Source organism: Filicampus tigris, chromosome 11, assembly GCF_054856515.1.
Source record: "Filicampus tigris isolate MCC_2025a chromosome 11, RoL_Ftig_1.0, whole genome shotgun sequence".
Lineage (NCBI taxonomy): Eukaryota > Metazoa > Chordata > Actinopteri > Syngnathiformes > Syngnathidae > Filicampus > Filicampus tigris.
The window spans coordinates 12,677,753-12,701,367 of NC_141227.1; the positions used below are offsets into that span (position 1 = coordinate 12,677,753).

Here is a 23,615-nt window from a genome sequence, read left to right on the forward strand (position 1 = left end):
GTCCAAAACGTAGTTATACTTTAGAGATTCATTTGAAGGTATTTACCGGTCATCATTATTTATTTTGGGCTGATAATGAAAATTCTACCACCCACTCCACATTCTTATCCCCCCAGTATGATGATGTGTATCTAATGGATCCTGAACTGCAGAAACACACTCTGAAAATTGTGAGGGGAAAGCTCATTTTTAAAGTGTGTCAGTTGTAAAGTGGCATTACAAGTTTGTCATTTAAATTAATCTTGAATTTAGGTTAAGAGTTCTATTGACAATTTATTCATAGGGATATGCTGCATTTTCTTTCACAATGATTATATTATTATGAAAGGGAATATGTAACCATTTCCATTGACAACTCAATACAACGGCAAAGATGGCAGTTCCAAGAGCACAAGTGTACGTCATGTCATGTCATGTCATCTTCCAAACCGCTTATCCTATACAGGGTCGCGGGGAGTTGCTGGAGCCTATCCCAGCCGTCAATGGGCGAAGGCAGACGACACCCCGAACTGGTCGCCAGCCAGTCGCAGGGCACACATAGACACTGTCACTGAGCGGGAATCGATCCCACGCTGCCCGCACACAACTCAGGCGTGTGTACCACTACACTATCAGCGGACTTACAAGTGTACGTGAAAACTTCAAATTTAGCTTCTGTGTATGCATTATTTTGTTTTATTCTTCATCATCAAATGTATTTTATGGGAGTTTGCAATAATAATATATCAAATTTTCCAAGGGAGTAGGACAGTAAACTAATAATGACATATTATTTTAAATGTTGAGAAAATAATTAAATATTAAGCTAATATATGGACACTTATAGGGTACAAACACAATAGTTACCTATTTAGATCCATTAAAAGGGCTGTTGGGGATTTTTTTTTTTTTTGATAGATAAAAAAGTATTGTAAGTTTTATAAGTTTTATACTACTTCTCCCAAGGAGGACTCCCAAGTCACAAAATGAATAGTCCAGGCCAACTCCCATTATTCCTCCCCTGCATCGTGACTTCTGTAGATGGCGCTGTTGCAGTGCTCACGTCGGTTGACAGCCAGCATAGTAGAAAGACTGTACTGTAGTAAAGTGGTCAGTCAGGGAGGCATATGTTTGAGGGTGTAACAAGCTGCAGCAGCATCATGTTACTTCTCCACTGTTGACCGGGACCGCCCCGCGCAGTGGCCCCGAGGATGTACGGGGATGGAGAGGCCACCGTGTGGGACCGGGTCGGGCGGCCCCACCGGGACTGTATGTGCTACCTTGGACCTCCGACTAACTTGATGCCGATGTAAGCACATTTGTTTACCTTCTTTAACGTGCGTGGCGCTCTAATGGCTGTGGTTGACTGGACCTGTTGCACGCGAGATATTTGTGAGGCGCAGGTGATTGCACGCCCTCTAAATTAAGTGATTAACAAATCTTTCTGAAACGCTTGGAATTTTATTTAAATAGCATTATGTATCAACACTGTAACTATTTTCCACTTATATGTGCCATCATATAAAAAAAAGTCATTAACTCAGTTTGCATTAAATTGGGATTAGTTACAATTTCTCTTAAAGTTTAGCATGTTTTTTATTTTATTTTAATGGATTGGCGTGTCTGCCCTATATAGGCCAACATCTCCAGTACTGTTTTTCTATTTAATGTTGCATAACAGCAAGGGACTCACTGCTTTTGTGAAATATATGATGCTTTGCAGTTTAATTGGTGCAATATTGTGGCCATTTTACAGTATTATTGCGTTAATCTAATGCCACCTGCTGGAAATAAAACCCAATCTCACTTCTTCATCAAAATCAAATTACAGACATGAGTTACTGTGTGCAGTCTGAACTGACTGATCTCCGTTATGTATGCTCATGTAGCCCGGAGCCGTCACTAATATTTAATCTGCGACAGTACAAATCACTTGTGATTGATTCTTAGTTTTCTATAAGGCTCGAAAAGGCGTTGTGCAGCCATAGCAGGTCGATATAATGATTGCAACACCAGTCACTAGCACTTAGCGTCTTTCACACAATGGTTGAGCCAAGGCAGGACCAGTGAAGGATGATGACTACTGTACTGTACATGAGAGGAGATGCGGGGTCTTTTTTTATTTTTTTTGCGCAACATGCAACACTAAGCTCCACTCTTGTAGCTGGAGACCGATCTTACCTCGTCAAGAACAAGTCGAAATATACAGTATCGCCTCTCCTTTTTCACTTTGTCTCACACCATCACTGCTCCCACCTCCACTCTTTTGCTCCATTCTCTTCCCAGCGGGATGCGCAAGTCACCCGAAGTGAGCCCCAGAAGGCTTTCGGACATCAGCCCTCAGCTTAGACAGCTCAAGTATCTTGTGGTGGACGAGGCCATCAAAGAGGACCTCAAGTCTTCCCGCTCAGTGGAGGACATCAACAGCGCATCCATAGAAGAGCGAATACTGCGGATCACTGGATACTATGGATACCAGCCTTGGAGTGCCAGCTACAAGAGTGAGTCCAATAGTTTTGGAACATTGCATGAGAGAATGGAGTGGTTGATATTTGACGTCGGAGGACTATGAAGTAGTTTGAGAGATCAGGGAGCTGAAGTTTACACATGTGGTTCAACTTATTTGAACGTGTTTGTCGTGAGCAAGAAGGCTGAGAAGATATTATAGAGGACACGTTTCAGACTAGTACCCACAATAGGTGAAAATGCACAATCTTAAGAGATCATATAAAAACATTTGTACGTTTTTTTCCCTTTACAGTTGTACCCCTCCCATACAGTTCAGACACATGGAAACTTGTTCAATACATTTAAACCAATTAAAAAACGCTGAAGTAAAATGTATATGTTGAAGAGTCTGTGTTACATACATGCATATACCTTTAAAAGGTGGGGCCTGGTGGAATGACCTGTGACATCAGCGAGTCTGCGTATGAGTGTCTAAGTGAGAGCTGTGGCCGACAGCAGCTTCTGCATAAGTGTGTTCATTGTCTTTATGTGTTTTGGGGTTTTTCTGGTGCTCAATAAGTGGATGAAAAGTGCACCGGAGATTGTGGCATTCCTTTTCCACATTCATTACAGTGACTACATATTATGTAAAAACAAAAAACTTAGATAAAAAAACTATGGATAAAAGTCTGTGATATTATGAGAGAACATTGTTGTCACCGGTAAATATAATGTATTTTAATTGGAAAAAAATACCATAAATTAAAAGTTCAGTTTCTGTATTAATTAAACATATTCACCGCAAATCCACATTCCAAGGCAAAATTATATCAAATGATCTTAATAAACATGGTTTACTTGTCTGAGTGTGTGTGGTCAGTTCCCACTTGGTGATGGTATTTGTGATTGATTGGTGACCAGCCCAGTGTGTATTCCACCTTTTCGTGCACAGTCAGCTGGGACAGGCTCAAGCTGCCTATAGGCGCTAGAACAGGATTAAGAACATGGATAAATGCATTGCTTGAACAAAAGGGGACTCTTCACATTTAACTGACCGAGGCAGTTGTAATAAGAAAAAGTACTGTAAAAATAGAGGTCAGGCCAGTCAGTTCATACTGTACATAGTAGCTCTTCTATAGTAAATTGGCTGTAATTATTATTATTAATACTATTAGTATTATTTTTTAATGATACCACATTAAACTTACTTCTGATCCATTTAGGCACCAAACAAGATGGCACAATACACTCACCCAAGAACGCATTTATAGACCGAAAACGGCCTTGTTCTGACCAAATTGTCTTGATATGCTTCATATGAAATGACTGCACCCATGAATAATTAAGTGGATTATTAATGCCTTTATTCAGATAATGTATGTTGACTGAATACGAGTTGTAGTTGCAATACAGAACAATTAGACTAATGAAGTCTAATCCTTCGATGCAACTCTCCATCGTTTAAGAATTGTTAAAAGCATCACTGTTGCCCAAGGTTGGTGCAGCTAGCAGAGCACGCTTCACTGAAGCTTGAGGCATCAGACAGTCGAAACCTCGCTTTGAGCAGTAGATTCTTTGAAGATTTTTTTAACGCAGCTTTTATCTTCTCTCTTACTTTTTATCCCTGCATCACTTCAAGAGATTTGCATCATTTTTTGGGGGGGGAGGGGTCGCATTTAACCCCTTTTGGTCTGGCTAGATGTTGTGGTTGATAAAACAATATTGCTTACTCTGTGGAAACATCACAGCTAAACACAATTTCGCCTCTCAACCTTTTTGTTTATCGCTGCCCTTATGTGAAACGCTAATTAGGATTTTGTTAGCAACCCAGACATAAGGCACTAAAATATTTATATATTGGCTTCTTTAACATTCACAGGGCTAATCAGAACACATCTACAATACACACATCACAGTATAGCTGCTGCTTTACTCCAGTAAGGAGAACAACAATATATTTCACTGTATAGTGATTTCCCTTCCATGAATCGCGTTGCACTGAGAATCTAAACTAATTTACTGCTTTAGTGGTCTACAATATTGGTGGACCAGGAAGGTTGTGTTATATTTGCATTGTGTGCTGCTGCAAAATGAGCAGATGTGTATACTAAGACATGATGTTTGAACATTGGAGCCCTTTGTGTGTATTAAACAAGTACAGTATATGTATTGGAAACATGTCTTTGTTACTTAACGAATACATATGCCTATATGTGTATTCACAACAGTGGCATGAAAGAAAAACAATTTAAATCGGTGCCCCCCCCCCAAAAAAAAAAAAAATAAAATATACATACATATATATATATATATATATATATATATATATATATATATGGAGAGAGAGAGAGAGAGAGAGCATTTTACTGTTACTATTCTAATTACATCTGTAAACACGATTTCTCATTCTTTTTAAAGAAGGGGAATGTTTGAAAATACTATTACCGAAATTTGAGTTCTAGAAGCGTTTGTCACGATTAAAATTGTGCTAACACTTGTTTTATGTTGGGGTTTTTTTCTAATGTGAGAAGCAGTAAGTTCCATGATTAAAACAGTCCCCATGGAACTGCTATTAACGCTGCTGTTTGAAAAGCGAACATCTCTTTTCATCTCTGTAGGCTGTAGTTTAAGTCATTTATCACATAAGGTAATTAGAACAAGTGTGTGGAAAAGATCCTGCATGAACACTAGCATTGTTAATGATTCTCATATTTCATAAGGAGGAGGATAACAATAACCTGGATCGCATAGTATATTAATATAATAGCACTCTTAGTAATATGTAATATTAGCTGATGGAATGTTTTTTTTATTCCATCAATTTTTAATTTTCACATTATCCAACAACAACAACAAAAATATCCAAGGGAATCCATGAAAATTTGACAGCACCCACATCCTACAACATGCACAAACACACACATACACAGCAATTGAGAAGCAATTGTTAATGTATGGGGAGACGGTTTGGAAGGCAATTTGGCCAATGTGGGTAGTACTTCTGAGCAGTTTATTTCATTAACTGCCAACCCACTGGCGCTAAATGTCAAAGCAAAAATAAATGACGTACAGTGACCACGCACACACACGCAAACCCACACCCACACGCATGCAGGTTTACACCACCTAAGTACATTGCTGCCTCCATGAAAGCACCAAATAGCACCCAAAAATGCTGCTCATTTTTTAAAGTGCCAGTGAGTCACTTTACCTCAAGTAGAAAGGCATATGCAAACTCTCTGTGGCTCACTTTAAAACACAAATGCAGCCAATGAATGAACAGGCTCTTGCTTCATCAACAAATACTCACATTGACGCACCAGGCAGCAAAACGCCTCCGCTCTGTTTTCTGTGTCTGTTGCGTTTGATGTCAAAGAAAAGGTCATACACAAAATGTTACTCTTATTTTGTTTCCCCCAAAAGTGTTTTTGATAAACCAAACAAGCGAGAGACGTGACGTCAGTTTTGACGTAAATAGACTGAAATGGCATCAGAAGGTCTTCAATTGCAGACACTCCACTGTCTGTTGAATTAACTTGCCGCATCATCATTCACTTCGAGTTTAGAAAACATTGCTGAAAACCATCGAGTGACATATGAATTTGATTATACGATTTCAGCTTCAGTTATTATTGTTAGTAAAACAAATGTTCATCCCTCAACTTGTCTGTCTGCCACTTTTAATTTCACATGATTTATGCCACTTGGTTGTCTCTTGATCATTTACAGTCAGTAGAAAGACTTCTAAACCATTGAAACGAAAATTGCTTTTTTTGCAGAGACGAAACTTTGCATGTGTCAAAGTTTGGTGCATGCTAATGCTTGGGGACATTTACATTCGAAAGGGGGTATTTTAAACCAGATTTGTATGAAAACCGACAGGGTTGAAAAGGCTGTACCTGTTGCCAGGGGAACCAGATTACGCACACAACTGAAAAATAATGGCATTGTTTTCCAAAAACCTGCAGTTTGAGCCTCATTTTCTTTGTACATACAGCATGCATGTTGAAAACCCTCCAAGTCAGGCTCCAGTTTCCCTTTGTCTGAAGAAGATAAGCAGTGGAGAAAATGAATGGATGGTTTCTTCCTTTTTGTGTCAAGTTGTCTCTACAGGTGTGCCCACTGAAAAGCAAAACTGTGTTTTTTTTGTTTTTTTTTGGTTGTTTTTTTAAATTTTCTATAACAAAGCTAGCATCCCCCTCTGGTGCAAATGTTGAGGTTGACGAGGCATGAAATGAGGTTGGCTTCTCATTTCAGCTCAGCTTTTGGTCCTGATGATACCAAGGTTGCAGGAGCAGGTTGGAGCTTTTATATGGTTATTTCATTTACACCTGACTGTGGCAGCTCTGCCAAGGCAGGACTGCCTTGGACTGACAATTGGAACATGTTCTTATAATTCAGCTAGAAGCAGTTGGAGAGAGGAAGTAGTTGTGTGGGTATTTTCTCATGAGAAATTATACTTAAAAGTCATACATGGTGTTTAAAATTGGACTGTCTTTGAACAGCATGAACGCTAGTGACAGTTTTTTTTTTTTTTTTGTATTTTGCCACAAAAACAATATGTTCCATAATTTTAAAATGAAACTGCGGAACTCTCTTTCTTTCCGTTTCCCCAAATATGTTGTTGTTGGAGTATGTTTTCTATATTTAATACAGAGCAGGGCTTAAAATGAATTTAATTGAGTTCATTTTCAGTTTAGTTCATTTTTTGGTGCACACTTTTCAACTATTCCCAGGATTTTTTGTACTGTCTCTGAAAGACCCTAAAATGACACAAAATAGCACCAAAGGCCGTTTTGTGGCATGTTGGTGCTACGTGTTGTGTTTGGCACCATCTTGTGTCATCTGGGTGAACTTTTTGAAGGGGTGTGTCTATCAGTCATGGAACTTCGCTGCTAGCAGCAGGGCTTGGCCCTTATTCATTATTTGCTTTGGGTGTGGCTAGTATGTCAGATTTTTACTGGCCTACAATGGGGACATTATTGACTCTCCCCTCTCAACAAGAGGCCAAGAAATAAGTCCAGTACAGTGGTGGTTAAATCACTTGAATCTGAAATCATCTTGACTACTGGGATAGGCTCCAGCACTCCCCGCAACCCTTGTGAGGATAAGCGGTATAGATAATGGATGGATGGATGTATTTACAACAATAATAATCATCAATATGGTATCCGATGTTCCCTTTTCTCACACAATTTTTTTTTGCCATGCAACAGTGCACAGTTGCGGAAAGGCATCCCGGGAAATGCTGTCAGTCAAAAGCTGAAACAAAAGGGAAAAGAGGCAATTAAGAGAGGGAGGGTAAAAAATATAGTGGCCAGACAAACCCCACAGAAAAATCTGTGCCGTATCAGTTATTTGTTACCATCAAGTAAAGATTTTGAAGTGGCCTATAGAGAAAGGCTGATACTGTACAGTGAGCGCATAAAACAACCATTTTATGCTTTATTTCCCCTGTGATGTGAACCTGTCACTGTGTGCATTCGAGTGGAAGAGAACGCTCTTCATGCATAGTGGAGAAAAAGTTGTAGGCTGGTGCTCACTCACATCATCGCCATGAACAGAGTCGCCATGACAGCATGCTCATACGTCCATCTCGCACTGTTTTGTTCTAATCAGGAAATAAGAGAAATAACAAGGCACCATAACCAACATACAGCATATTTCTCTGGGCTACTGTATTTCTGCATACATATTTAAAACACTGTTTCATGTTTTAGTGCTATGCTGCAGAATCTACGGAACACACCATACCCAAAGGTCTTGCACATTTGCATATTTAATATTAGACACAAATGGCGTTTTGGAAGTATTGGATCACCTACGCGAGTCCTTTTACATTTTATTATTATTATTTTAGCTTGAAGTTATTTGTGTAATAATACTCGGCCAATGTGAGGTTTAGCTATTACTGTAACTACTTAGTAGCGAATTTGTAAAAGAAATACAATAATATTGAGTTTTGAGGATAGTGGTGGTATTAGCTCGTCTAATATGTACAGCACAGAAACGGGACACAACAGTATGACCGCTTGAACTCGTTATTCATCAATTTGTTGTGTATATGTGATAATATGAGGCCATCATACATTTGTATGGCTTCACAGTCAGAATGGCCATCCAAGGGAAACCAAAACAACGAGGTGGCTGGCGCCTAAAATCAGTTTGAAACCCTTGATTATATGACAAATTGTGCCTTTAAGAATGATAATGTTCAATTTTTATTGACACAATCAAACGCACTGAACAGAATGTTCATGATTGTGGTTATACTGTAGTTGGCAGTAATGTGTAGCATTTCCTTACCTCATACTTAGAGGTATTTCTAATATTTTGGTAACGTCATTTAATAACATGACAGAATCCAAATATTAGATAGCTCTAGGTATGATACATTGCAATTTTATGTCAATGCATATTGCCTTGGCCTTAATATACATACATACATAACATATTGTTAAGTAAATACCTCTCTGATAGTATTATTGTCTTGTTGATATTGTTATTGTATTAAATATTGCCTTTATATAAATTTTAAATGGAAGAAAATAGCAAAGAACGTCTGGATATCTGGATATGAAAATATAGATATTGGATATCTCTATTTGAAAGAATATAACATATTTTTTTTTACTCAACTGAAATTGGGCGGAGGACTCAGGGAAAAGTAACCATATTCAATCATATTTCTGGTGTAATAAAATGTACAGATATTTTGTAAATATTTGGAATGGACAAGACATTTGAAATGACGCTGACTCCACATCAAGTAAACTCATTTACAATATTGTGCAAGGAACTTATTTACAACGTGGTAAGTCTCCACACTTGAATTCTTCTGATAGACTTTTTGCGTGCCTTGGGAGATGCGGGTGTTTTGGTTAGCAATGAAGTTAGCAACAGAGTTTAGAGTCCATTGAGTTAGAAGCAGGAAGGAAGGCCTCTTTTGGAATATTTTTTTTAACAATTGTTTGAACAAATTAACATTAAATAGTGTGTAACCTATCGCTGATATCATGATGAAACAACAGCGCCTCAGCTGGTTGTAGCTACAGTATTCGACAGAACTGACAGAATTATCGACGATAAATTAACCAACCAGCCTATTATTGCGGCCATTACAATGGACCAAATAATGTATTTAAGTGAAAGCTGCTGCTTAGAGTAAACCTTTGAGGCAATACCATGTCCGTACAAGTCATGCTTTGAATATGTCCTAAATGGACATTTTGTCCATCTGGTACACTCGAAGCAGCCCGTGTTGCATAACATCACATGCATAATACAGAGTGATGCATAGATTATCACACACCTGCCTGTGCACATTGCAAATCAGCATTATGACTTGAAAGCAGAGAACTCGCTGGTGAGTATTTTAATGCCTCATCTTTGCTGTAGGTGGGACCCAAAGTGGGGCAGATCACAGAGGGTGGACGGCTGCTGTACAGAATTTGACACGTTTTGAAATACCATTTTGATGTTTTTGACACTTCACTGAGAGAGAGCAGATTGCATTTTTATCTTTTGTACTATTTGAGTTATCCGATTCAATTGTAGAAACAGAAGTAGAAAAGGCGCCTGTCAAGCCTTGCTTTTCGTCCACCCTTTTCTACTGATGGAAATGCTGTTTCATGCCAGTGTAGTTCTGCAGACACCCTTTCACCTTTTTCATCACGCGTTAATTAGAAGAGGCGACGTGTGATCCCCACCCAGACGTAATTAATCTGCTGTGGCTATACACAGCACATCGTGGTCATAGAAGAGCAGTAACGGGGGAACAAAGCAGGCAAAGTGTAAATGAGGTTTGTGCCAGCAATTTAGGCTCTGAACATGTAGATAGGAGAGCATTGCTTGGTAAAGATCTTGTAAACCGAGCAGGATTCCACTCCATGTAAATCAACACGTCCTCCGTATAGAAGAAAATAGCCAACAATAGCCAAACACAAAGCAGTATACATATTATTATTTAAACATACTGCTGGTATTTCTTTTAAAACATCCAGTATGTGAATTCATAGAGGAGGCTAGTCATGCAATTTCCAGCTAATCTTCATTATTTTGGTAGTTAATTGGATCTCTTTTTAAATCAGACATGGAACAGCGGAATCTTATTGCATGAGCCGCATCAAACATCAAGTAAACTCGATGTCAGTCCCTGGAGGCTAATTTGAAGGTTTACGCTTGCCTGGGGCCAGTGAGGAAAAAAAGACCTTTTTTGTATTTGTTTACTTATATGGCTTTCCAAATTAAGTACTTTTAGAAGGCAAAGTGGTGCCAAGTGGGTAGTGTGCTAAGCACTATATTCATTCAGTTTCGTAAGCACGTTTTTTTGTGTGTCTTTATGATCAAAAGTTGGGAAGCCTACTGAAAAAAACATATCTGTACTTCTGTATTATACTACTTTTAGGCACCATTTATTCTTGTCATGACCAAGACATGCCAAGAAAGGCAAAATGGAGGATGCCCTCTATTGTTGTCATTTGTTTAGTGTGGCTCTTTTCTCTGTTCAATTTGGCAGACATATTTAACTGTTCCATACGTTATTGTGTTGAGCTGATGGAACCATTTCATGAATGTGCTGGCAGTAAACTGTATGCAGCATTGATATACAGTATGTTTGGTGTGCTTGGAGTGTCATTGTTAGCAGTGACAGTACACTGGCATTCAGGAGAAGCTCACAAGTCTATCAGATTATCTCATTCCCCAATGAATGGAGAACAATATATAAAAGGGAACAAAAGAAGAGTTTTCCCACACTTCAATTCTAAGCGCCTTACAGTATTAGTGTAGTATGTTACAAATTGGAGCTTTGTTTTACAGCAGTGCGTTATTCTTTTTTGTAAACAACAACAAAATAAGGCTGAGGTAGTTGTGTTCAGTTTGAAACTAGTAGCTAGGTATGACCTGCTAATGACTGAGTCAAGAGTGTATCCCGCCTTTTGCTAAGTGAGCTGCGATAGGCTCCATCTTACCTGATGAAGATAAGCATTGTAAAGATGAATAAATGGATGAAATAACCTTTAAATGTTCTGAAACCCCTGTTTTGATGCAAGTGTTGTATTGAATTATACTGCTTGGGGTATTTGTGCCATAGTGGAGGGATTTCCAGGGATCTTCCATTAGCTGATGTCATGTTGTTCTTCATCAGATTGCAAACTAGCTGAGAGTAAATCTGCTTTTTGTAGCCAAGTAGAGCATTTCATTTTGCCTAAATTGCTTTTAGAAAATTATCCAGTTATAAACACAATTTATAGAATTTTGAACAGTCAACAACAATTGTGCTGTGTTGCATTGTTCCAACTTAATATCTTCATTGCTAATCATTGGACAATGTTACACCATGCAAAACCTGTGCACGCAAGTAAATGATGCTATTATGTAATCTTATGTAATTCAATACAGTAGTTACTACTCCATTGATAAGAAACAAAGCAGCTGGCTATATTGTGTGTATGAGTGAGAATCTAATATAAGGATGTCATTTCAGTGTGAAGATGAAAAGGTTTGTGAAGGGGGCCACAGTAGGCTGTTGCAAGCATGACACTCTAAATCATTATTATTACCATCAACGCACACAGTATTCAGCTTTGGGTCCAGATATCAGACAATTAAAGGTATAGTGGACATGGATGTGAGCAACAGGATTGAAGGGGTTGGGGGGGATGCGGAATAAGCTAGGCGACAATCTAGCTAACATCAAACGTTTGGATGCACATGACCCGCTCAGTGTTTCAGCACGTTTTGCAGTTCACAAAGTTCACGACAGGTGTTTGCTGCATAAATCAACCAATACACTGGTTCAACTAGACTTGGTATTTAAACTGTTCCCTTTATCAGGATATTCATATTTTGACACCTAACAATTGATCACAAGTATGTCGTCATTGTGAGGCTTCATACCGGATGGTTTTGAGAAAAGTAAAATAAATCACATAGCGTCATCAGTTCATCACTCCTTTTGTGAATAGGAATGAGCCCAATACCGGTCTGACGGTTTAACCGTGGCTAGCCAAGGTTTCCATAACCCCTAATACTCGCTGTCACCGGTAATGAGCTCTTCTTTTCTTTTTCGAGGAGACATCAACACAGTGCACAATACGATTGGCTGCATACAGAGTTGAGTAAACAGCAGCCTCTTTGAAGTTAATTGCCTCCTATTGACTTTTATTTGCTTCTTGGCAAGCATTTGTGCAGGGAGAAGGAGGAGGGCGTGAGCAAGATGAGAGACGCTGCAAACACGGATGCCTTTATGCTCTTATTTATGTGCATTGTCCTAAAATAAATAAATGAATAAATAAACAAATCAATAAACAAATGAATACATAAATAACAGCAGGCACTAGTTAGCCCCAAGGACAACATGAGTATCCCATGGGTGTGTTCTAGAAATAGCTCACCAGTGATGGGGCATTGTGACTTACTAAGAAGAATTAAAACAGAAGAAGAATGTTAACATTTTATTAGTTGAACTTAACATGGTACACTTTTATTCTGTAGTAAATATTCTATATTTTGTTTAAAAGTAAAACATTATGTTCAGTGGAAAAAAATGCAGTTTTTATTTACCCAAATATTTCAATAAAGGTCATTTTAGAGCTGTAATTTTAATACTGTAATATTTTTGCTCACGGTTATCATACTATCAGAATCCAGCATCGGCCCATGTCTAGTTTTTAATCCTGCCATTCAACTCCTTTTTAGAGAACATCCAGTTGAGCAAAAATGACTGAAACATGAACAATTGAACATGAATGGTGCATTCAAAACTTTGGAGATGTTTTAGTATATTTTAGGTCCATCCTAAAAATTCACCTGAAAGCCAAATTTCTCAAACGTTTTGGTGAGAATTATATATTTATTATTATATATCTATTGGGAACTAAAAACATGACTTACCGTGGGGTTGATAGAATTGAATTGTTTTTGACTCTCAAAAAACGAATTATACATCATATCATTAACTGTTCATTAATAGACGGAACATTCTCTCTCTCGCTCTCTCTTACACATGCACACACCCCGCCCTACACACACACACACACACACACCTTTTTGAAGAGCGTCCAAAGCACCTGCTGCTGTCGTAGTTGGAACGTTCGGCCGAGGGATGATGAGAAAGCTGTTGGAAGCGAACCATGGAAGCGACTCTGTCTGAACACTTCAAAGACACAAACCAACAGCTCAGAAGCTTAATGACACCACAATTATGCAGAAAATTAATCTCTTCATCCTTTCCATCATTTCTGAGGAACTATTTCTGCTCCATGGTGAGAAAGAATTGTTGATGACACTTTTTGAATCTTAATTGAGCTCATTCAAATAATTTACTACAAAAGGAAAGAGCCTGCCAGCCTGTACTGTACAAGGTTTGAAATAAACTTGGTCTAATTTAGTTATAGAGTCTCAGGTGAAATATTCTTAATTTTCTTGTCACAATTGAACACAGGATGATCACATTTGTTTGAATTATCACCAAGGCACCGTCATTAAAAAAGATGGTGATTAATTGAACTTCCTGATTGAGATTTTATTCTTTCAGGAAAGGAGAGCGAAATGTGTAGGTCTGAATTTGGAACTTCAACTTTGTTAGTATTCTGGTCAGTTGTTTTTTCAAGTGGAGGGCAGTTTACAAGGTCAGCATGGTAACATAACATTCTTTCCTACTCTGTGACAATTTGAAGCTCGTCTCTCTAGCGGGAAGTTAAAAAAACAACACCTCCATGCCGGAGGGCTCAATAAATCATATATTCAAGGAAGAAAAGCATTTTGTGCGACCAGATGAAATACATGGTCCATTTTCCTGTTACAGTATAGAAAATAACCTGTAATGTACTAGTACTGTACATGGCTGTGACTTTGTGTGTGTCACATGGCAAGAGCCTCATGTACATGCATGTCTCAGACATGCAGAAATACTAAAAAAATAAAAAACTCGGGAGCCACTAACTATTATAGTTAAATAAATATGAAAGAAAAAAAAAAGAAAAAAAATCAGCCACTGTAACATCATGAATAGTTTCAAGATTTAATTCAGTGATTATTTTCGGTACCACTAGTGATACCACAGTTTGACAATCACTGATTTAAGAGTCCTAAATAAAGTTAACATGCATATTTTTTGAATGTGGGAGGTAGCCAGAGTGAGTACCCAGAGAAAGGAAATAGGCCATCCAGTGGAAGGAAATCGGCTTTGTGTCCATCTGGGTTAAGACAAAATTGAGTGTCATGCTCTATTGCTGGGGTGGCCAAGTCCGGTCCTCAAAAGCCACAATCCAGCCATTTTAAGGTTTATCCCTATGGCAACACACCTGTTTCAAATCATCAGATCATCAGCAAGATTTGCAAAAGCCTGATAATGAGCCTGCTGATTTGAATCAGGTGTGTTGCCGTAGGGATAAACCTAAGGATTGTGGCTCTCGAGGACCGGACTTGGCTTGTGGATTGTGTTCTGTGGGTCCGACTCCACATGCATACCTGTCGTCTCTGCCCCACTTTGTGCTCCACTTCTTGACCGACTTTCAACCATTTCCACAAATATGAATGAATGAATATGTGTGACCACAGTGCCCTCTGCCGGCGGTAAGTAGACAAACGCATTTGTTCACCAGAAGCGTTGGGCTGTGGCTCGACAGAAGAGGGCGCTAATAGCAGTTTTTATTTTTGGAAAGTGACATTTCATTTCACACAAAATGGTCTATTGTATGCGGGTGAGGGGTTGAATGTCATATTAATGTTGACATTCGGACCAGTGCACTAGCAGGCCCGATACACGCAGGGGTATCTTTGCAAAGGGGAATTTGCTGCACAGCTTAGTGTTTCGAGATTGCTGCATTAGTCACACTGATATCTCATATGTCTACTTCTACTCTGACTCTGTAAGTGGGCTTCACATTTTCTTATAACAAATCTTTTATTATGTAACTCCAAACAGAGAGACAGGATGATGCCGATCGCAAGCTGCTTCCACTCGGAGAGTGGTTTTAATGGAGTTGCTGCACTCTCTTATTAACATGTGGAGTGCAACTGCAAGAGCTGTCATCAAGTATTACAGCTTGACACCATTTAAATAGACGCCTCTGGACTTCATTAGAAGCGGCTGCACTTTAGAGAAAGTCTCACATTACTTTGAAATGCAGCTGAATGATGGTGTGAGTTGAACTTTTCTTCTGTGTATGATACAGAAAAACCTCAAAAGAGGAGCACACTACATTCCCCTATGCTGGTTGACTTCCAAGTTTTTCAAGATTTTTCAAAACAATTTTCTTCCAAAACAATTTTCGTATAGGAAATTACGTATTTAAATTTACCATTCCCCCCTCAACTGTGTAATTCATTGATCGCAATTAATGCACTATTTTGACACCCCTAATTAAAATGTACATTTTCAAGTTTGCATTGAGGCCTTTCCCACACATCAAAATGACGGTGCAAAGGAAGACCCGCCATTCGAGGCCTGACAATGAACCCTCCTTCAAAGTCACTTAGATTATGATTTTATCCCTGAATCCAGTTCGTCTGCCAAACGTAATGGAAAGAGTACGCCTGATTTTGTCATGCAGTGCCGTGGTGCATTAGCGTCTGCATTCATTCTATCTTCATTTACTGAACATCTCTCCCGGCTTTATGTATATTTTTTGGTGAAATTCTCTTTTTAGAGCAGAACCTTCCTGTCTTGGATGTCGATTTTCATTGGTCACAACATTAGGTTCACCTGCCAAATCTAATGAATGCATTACAAGAGGTGTGTAAAAACAGTTTTGCCTCACAAATATATTCATGGTCACCATTTTAAACTAGAAACCATATTATGTTATTGTTGGGTTCATACCTCTCTGAGTGTGCTTTATCTGTGTAAAGGCAGGTTTTGAAACCTCTCGTATTAGTTCACAGTAGAATGTGAAGATTTTCTCATAAGTTGCTGCAGAGTGTGTCTTGTGAGCACGTGAGAAATCAATACAGGTGTCGGTCGCTTGGAGTTTTGTAATTTAAGATGGTGAGAGGTGTGTTTTGGCAACAGTTACCACACTTTACCCTCCACCCTCTTCAAAGGAAGCTGGCTGAAGCTATTAATCCAATAAACTGCTGTTGGTTGTTGACATTTGAGAACCTCTTACTTCCACGGATGAGCTTTGTCTGCTCTGAGGATGCGTGTGCAAGTTCATTTTCATTGACCTCTGTTGTACTTGAAACAACCAGTTATAGGAGTCAATATGTTGGATCTATACCCCCACACCCCCACCTACCCGCTATATTATTCCCTGCAAGATGAGACAAAGGGCAGGGACGTCTTTCTTCTGCTGTTTACATTGTGCCGTTATTGCTTTGCGAAGCAGACAGCATATATTAGATTGTGACGATGAGACAAAATCAGGATTTTTCGGGGGGACAAAAGCAATCTTCAATTTGCCGTTTTACATTAATATTAATCACTACCCTATTAATATTCATAGTCCTATTAGAATAAATTGACTTTTTTCATTAACCGCAAAGTGTGGTCATCACAATTCTATCGCAAATAGCCGATTATGTCTAATCCTTTTAATGAATTGAGAGTTCAAAAAGTGAAATCCGAAAGCTTCAAGCATCGATACACTTATGATACAGAGAGGTTGATGATGGCAGCAGGATAGCCTGTGCATGTTATACTGTATCTCAGATTCACCAAAAGAAAGGACTACCGATAGCAGCAAAATTTTCTCACAAGTGTAGTAGGCCAACATTAATTTGAATGTCAATTTGCCTTAATTCAGTACAGAAAAAGCAAAACCGGATCGAACATAATATTCAAACTAGGGGTGGGATAAGTTTGTTCAAATATTTTATTCTGGACCTTTTTTGTACTTTGTTTCAGAGTCTGGGAAAACCTTGAAAGCACTTCAAAGAATGCTTTCAGTTACTTTTAAGGGTAGCTGAGGTTCAGCGCAGACACAGTAAATCCTCTAAGTCGTGCACACACAGAGGCAACATCTCTCAAATTCTTCAGACACAGTCCTGGCACAGTCGATGACAAAGATAAGCTGTCCAAATTCTCTCAGGGCTGCTGCTCGTCTGCATTGTTGACAAAACCTTTAGGAAGAAACAGAAAATAGAAATAGACTTTCTTTATTTATAACCATGAGGATTGATTAAGTTCATATTTTGACAAGTTAATGTTGAATAAATAGCTTCATAATTTCTTTCATAATTAGTGTATAATCTTCATCAGATTGTTGCATAGTCAGTGATTCCCATGACGTTCCTCTTGGATTGTCATACTTTTGTTTTAAAACACACAATAACAATCCAGTGTAATTTGGGGTGACAAAAGAGTCACTTTGAGTTGTATGTGTTTGACTGCGTGACTGTCTAAAGCAGGGGTGGCAAACTTGCTTTCATCACGGGCCACATAGTAGTTATGGTTGCCCTGAGATTATTATAACCATATCCTTACGGGCCTTGAGTTTGATCTCTGAGATCTGAAGTGTACAAGGGTGAATTATGAAAATGTGAAATATGATTCAATTATTACGGTCAACTATTGTAATTAACTGTAGGCTACTAATAAGCACGGGTGCATGGATGTTTCATCACTCTTATTGACAGTCTTCTTCTGTCATCAAGCACCATGTTCGTGTACGCTTTAATCAATATCATTGATTTTTAAAAACACCCAATTTTCTTCCTGTCCATTCATTCTGTAAAATATTACAGTCAGGAGCAATTTTGTCAAAGTGAAATGTGAGCACAGTTCAAATCATCTGAGTAAGGCAAAGTGATTATACGGATAAATGTGCAACATTCAAGTACCCTAATAGTTTCTTGAAATGAGCTGCTGCAAGTCACAGGTGATGAAGTACAAAAAAAAGTGTTTTCCATCATATTGATATGTCACGAAAGTAGAAATTCAGCTTTGGAGCCTTGGGCTAAGAAACCAAGGAAATGAAAACATTGCCATTTGTTACAGTTGGCTTCCCATTGAATTTGAAAATTTGACTCAAGCGGTATCACATGACGGTAGATTGGTGGGCAGACCAATGTGCTTTGTTTGCACAACCAATAGAATAAAACGTGGCTGTGCAAACACAACATAATAGCATATTTTCAAGGCACAAACACAAACTTATTTTTTTCACTATTATTTTAAAATGACTTATGTGAAAAGGGTCATTTAAACAACAATGCTAGAGGTAAAATTTTTAACAGTACTGTACTGCATGTGACGATGTGTACAAATTCATGTGGTCAAAACGGACTGAAGAGGAACAAATACACATTTTATTCTAAGTGAGGATGCATCGTATGCTTCCGGAAAAGAATGCTGCATCTTTTCCTTTTACACAGAACCCATGTTCATACCTATGGTCCTCAATTATCCAAATATACCGGTACATGTTTTTGAAATGTGGGAGGAACCTTGAGGTGGAGAAGCCCAGGGAGGTAAGAGGGGCGTGACTATTTAAAGATTTAAATAAGAATAAAATAATCTTAAAATCAACTCTGAAATGTACAGGGAGCCAGTGGAGGGAGGCCAGAATTGTGGTTATGTGCTCCCTTCTACAAGTTCCAGTTAGGATGCAAGCAGCAGCATTTTGGTGCAACTGGAGACGCTTGAAGGAGGACTGTTTGACTCCAAAATAAAATGCATTACACTGTGGCGAACCCCTGAAGGGAAAAGCCGAAAGGGAAACAACAACAACAGTAATCCAGCCGAGAAGTAAGAAAGGATTACTGTTTCTAAGCGCTGTTGAGAGGAGAGGAGAGGCTTCTTATCTGAATCTTATCTTATCTAAACAACTCACCGAATTGACAGATTTTCAGTTCATATGAAACTAATAATCTTTTTCTTGGTATATTTGCAGGGTTTCATGAAAGTCACAAGTATTTTTTGTTTGTTTTTGTTTTGTTTGTTTTTGTTAGGTATATTTGATTGATTCAAATCCAAACATATTGATGTAAAGTACTAGTGACGGATCTTCAAAGAATTCTTTTTGCCCTTGCTTGACTACACACTCACCTCTCTTCACACACTTTTGCGTGTGTGTTGTCACGTGGCATCCCAGAACAGTTTGATCCTCCTCCGTGCTCACACATAAAAGTCTATGAGTCACTGTCTGGGATCCTTTAACAATCTCATCCATCCCTTTCTTGCACCTCGCTCTTCTGCTAATGGAGGAAGCTGACAGCAGTCTCTCCCAAACACAGATGGCCCCCTTCTTCCCGCGGTGGAAGTCGTACAGACTCATGGGATGTCTCACTGTGACCACATAGCAATAGGATTTTAACTGAGACGAAAAGCACCAAACGTCCCACGCGCCGCAGAATGTGTTAGTTCACGGTGCGTTCAGGCATGCACGCGCCCCTCTGCTAAACCATGAGGGAGGTGGGAGTGAGGGATACAGTAGCTGGCGAGGGACGTCAACGTTGGGCTGGACAGAGAGTCTTTTTCGAGCTCCCTGTCCTAGTTAGACAGGGTTAGGGGATTGGTGCTCGAGTGTGGTGAGTCTATGCGGTGAATTATTCAGTGGCGCTTCCTTCAGGCGTGCTCACACTCAGCGGCTTTCACACACCAGTGCAGAGTCACTTCAGACACGCACACAAACACTTTGTGAACAAAATTATTGAGACACACCTCTTAATGAATTCACTAATCAATCATGGGTTAGGCTAGACCCCTTAGTTTCCTCCGAATCTTAGTTTTTGATCTTGGAGATACATTTTGGGACACTATTATGTGAACACCGGCTTCTGTTTGAGCGTGACTGGGTCCAGCATTTACTGAGTCACAGCTGGTTGAATTTGGTGTAGAAGAACTCGAGGTCAGCGAGTCCACACTCTAAAATCTTGTACAAAGTCTTCTCAGAACAGTGGAAGCTACGGTAAGGGGGACCATATTTTCGTACCTTTTCACTTGCTGAGGTCGTAGCCTATAGACTTTTTGTGATTAAAGTTGACTCACGAGGAAAGATCTCAGATCAATATGGAGAGTTCCAGTCCACCAGTGACAATCTGATTCTGATTCTGTGCTGTGGTGGATGTCATTGTATTTCATTTATAAATATGACAACAGCGTGCATCAAACCCTTTGAATCATTGTAGAATCCAATTTTTGGAATGCATCATTAATATTATACAAAGTAATTATCATCTTTAATATATTATTAAAATGAATCACACCAATGCAATCTAGAAATCACAATATCATCCACTAACAAATGAATACTTTCTCAAATCAAAACTTAACATATAATGGCAGAATCTTGAATCACCAAGTTTGCACCCCTGCAGTGCAGGTGAACAAAATGCTATGTAATGTAATGGGGTACATGAAGATGTATTTGTGTGAGGAATTTCAAATCAATCAGATGTGGGGTAACGGGACCGGTGTTTTCAAATTTGGGGTCTAAGAACAGGGTCAATATCTGGCAAACTTCTCCCACAGTGTGGGATGTGACTATTACTGAGCTTGACCTGAGACATTTCTAGGCTTACTTTTACTTAGATTGTGCAAGTGTACCTAATGTTGTGGCGAGCGAGTATGCGTTCAGGTTAATGGACTAATTCAACAGTTATTTGAATGATGCTTATTAAGTAGCAAGGAACTTGGACATGACATTAAACACTAGAACAACTAACATTGTATGGCCTGGTCTGTTTGCATCTGAAATGTGTAATTAAAGATAAACATTAATACATACACAGTAACAGTATATTTTTAGGTCTGTGCACACACCTACAAGAAAAAAATGGATCAAAATTTGAAGTACCATCAGATTCGCCTCCAGGGGTTTCTCGGGGAGTCACCAGCTGTGGGACGTGCTTGCACGGGCGAGTGGGAGGGTGGTGGCACTGACGTGGGCGAATTGCAGCAAACCGTACAGTGTACGTGAGGAGAGACCTGCACCGGGCGAACGCACTCATTTAGGGGAGGGAGGGCACGGTGGAGAAGGAGGAAGGGGAACCGGTGGGGGGTGGGGGGACTAAACTCGGAGGAGGAAGGAGTGATCACTACAGCAGGAGAGGGGGGGAAGTTAGACAGATGGAAGGTGCAAGGACACTGGGTCCTGGAATGTGAAGTGTCCCGTCAAGAGGTCCGGAGTCTGGAGAAAAATCCGTTTCAGGGATGTAGTCGAAGCGGTTCCGGAGCTCATCCCACCCGAGCTCGGCAGCATGAAGAAGCACTCGGCCAGGGTCGCCCCGCTGTCCGCCTGCAACAGTCCGGTGCTCACCCTCACCAAAGTGGAAGGTAGGCACTAGGCAGTGTGCATGTCGCCTCGGAGCGAATTCACGTTTGCCCTGCACGGGGCGGACAGCTTGCCTCAAGTACCCTATCTAATACATCTATTGCTACATATATATATATATATATATATATATATATATATATATATATATATATATATATATATATATATATATATATTTTTTTTTTTTTTAAATCAAATAAAACTTTGACAATTCTAATTTAATACCTAAAATACAATTAGAACAAGTTCGAGTTAAAGTTGAGTCACTCGTGGAACATCAAATTGGGCACTACTGCTTTAAATAGTCATATCAAATACAGTACTACAAGAAATATAAAAATGACATTTTTACATTGTAATCGTTGTTTAGTTAAGATAAACATCTCTAATGCAGTGCAGTTTTACATCACTGCATACGATACTAATTGACAACTGCAGCAATTACACTAAAGGGGAATTCTATCAATATACATTGGATTTCAATAACACAGAAACCATTTCAAATACTTCCTGAACATTTGGACCCTAGCATGCAGTAAGGTGTTTGGGGGGTTCAGGACGTTGCTCAAGGGCACCTTGGCAGTATTCAGAAAATCTAACATTCACAGCTCATATAATGTGAATTAAAACTGAATTACCTCATTCCACTGTGCACATTGTCACTATTACCTACACAAACCTCTGCTCAATGGGCTGCTCGATATGTGAGGTTGTTATTGCAGCAGGGATTCCCTGCCCAGTCTGCAGCCCCCATCCTGCCACTCTAGCCAGGACGCAAACAAATGTCGTACACCCTTCAGAATTGTTCATAGCTGAGTTCAGGTTCTCCATGCCAGCTTTGTTGTACCTGCAGGAGCACAGATTGAACATTTATATTAGTAAGGGCAACAACACGCCTCTCTTGTGGCATGTTGTTGTTGTGCTGCATCACCAGTAACATCTAACATGTCCCCAAGCTTCAGTTTTGTTCACTTGCCTACATGGCATCCGACCTCAGGCTTTACTGCTGCAAAAAGGTGTGATGTGTTCAGTGTATTTGTCAGATTCAGCACAGAGGGAATTGGAACCGGTACTGCTGCAATGGACATGCATTCACAGTAAAATAGGCGGCTGATCTCACAGAACATTATAAGCGAGTGCGCCTAAAATAATCTCAAGATCATTTGCATCTCCAAGAAGAATAAAAAAAAATAAGGCAATGATTTGTGTTTGTTTATAGTTGCTGTTAGGTAAGCACTGTGTTATCCCCACCTATGGCTGCCTGTGTGTGCATTGGAAGTAAGTTAGATGAATAAAAATGCTGAACTTGTGACACTGTTTATGGTAGGGCATAAAATGTTGTATTTTTTTCTTAAGAGAATTCACTAAAACTTGAGTTGTTTACATTGTTCTAGATCAGGGATGCACAACTTAAATGATGGAGGGGGCCACAAATTTTCATCAGCACTCCTCGGGGGCCACATAGGACCTATGAGGGCCTAGAGGGCACATACTTCCTATCCAGATATATGACACTATCCTAACCAAAAAACAAAGTGTTTCAAGCAAACAACAAAATAAACACATACTGTTTTTTTTTTGTTTCAGTGCAAAGGGCTCTCTTGCATAAAAAATCACCATTTTAGGATGGCACAAATCTGCTGAACAAGAAACTAACATTAAGTGCAAGAACTAATTCTGTGCATTTTTCCCCACAAAAGTCACCTGACTCAAAATTTGAATAAAATATTATTGAAGTACTATGTTTGTCCTGCATGTCATTCCAAATCTCCCCCAAAAGTATATATATCAGGCCTACTTACATTGTTGGGCAATATAAAACCCAGTGAAAGCACAACTAAGACATGTCTGCCATCTAGTAGTCATTGGTGATATTACAACTTAAAAAAATACTGTCTACCCCTGCATATTCACATATTTGGGCCATGTGGAGTTGTTTCTTCACAGATGTATTCATTTTTTCAA

At 39.2% G+C, this 23,615-nt stretch overlaps 2 protein-coding genes across 4 annotated transcripts in view; one reads left to right on the top strand and one right to left on the bottom strand.

Annotated features, from left to right (window-relative positions):
• Positions 1 to 991: 991 nt before the first annotated feature.
• Positions 992 to 23,615, top strand: part of slc35f3b (solute carrier family 35 member F3b) — a 43,099-nt gene continuing 20,475 nt past the window's right edge. For 2 of the 3 annotated variants that reach the window (XR_015088650.1, XM_086045213.1), the window contains exons 1-2: positions 992 to 1,288; positions 2,266 to 2,480. Coding sequence is in view for 2 of the 3 variants with exons in the window: in XM_086045213.1 (XP_085901339.1) it covers positions 1,191 to 1,288; positions 2,266 to 2,480 (313 nt within the window). In the remaining variant the exon portion in view is untranslated. Of the gene's footprint in view, positions 1,289 to 2,265; positions 2,481 to 21,389; positions 21,650 to 23,615 lie in introns of those variants that run through there. The other variant, XM_086045214.1, reaches the window with a different exon arrangement.
• Positions 17,242 to 21,393, bottom strand: LOC147139782 (uncharacterized). Its single transcript, XM_086045216.1, has 3 exons — positions 21,171 to 21,393; positions 19,421 to 19,660; positions 17,242 to 17,493 (listed from the first exon to the last, which is right to left on the bottom strand). The coding sequence occupies exons 1-3, from the start codon at positions 21,322 to 21,324 to the stop codon at positions 17,459 to 17,461; spliced, it is 429 nt and encodes a 142-aa protein (XP_085901342.1). The 5' UTR covers positions 21,325 to 21,393; the 3' UTR covers positions 17,242 to 17,458.

Coding starts and splice junctions, on each gene's coding strand:
- LOC147139782 (XM_086045216.1), bottom strand. CDS start 21,324: ATGAGTGCGTTCGCCCGGTGCAGGTCTCTCCTCACGTACACTGTACGG. Junction 19,661..21,170: donor CCCTGGAGGCGAATCTGATG/GTACTTCAAATT, acceptor ATGTGGTCACAG/TGAGACATCCCATGAGTCTG. Junction 17,494..19,420: donor GCAAAAGTGTGTGAAGAGAG/GTGAGTGTGTAG, acceptor TTCTTCCTAAAG/GTTTTGTCAACAATGCAGAC.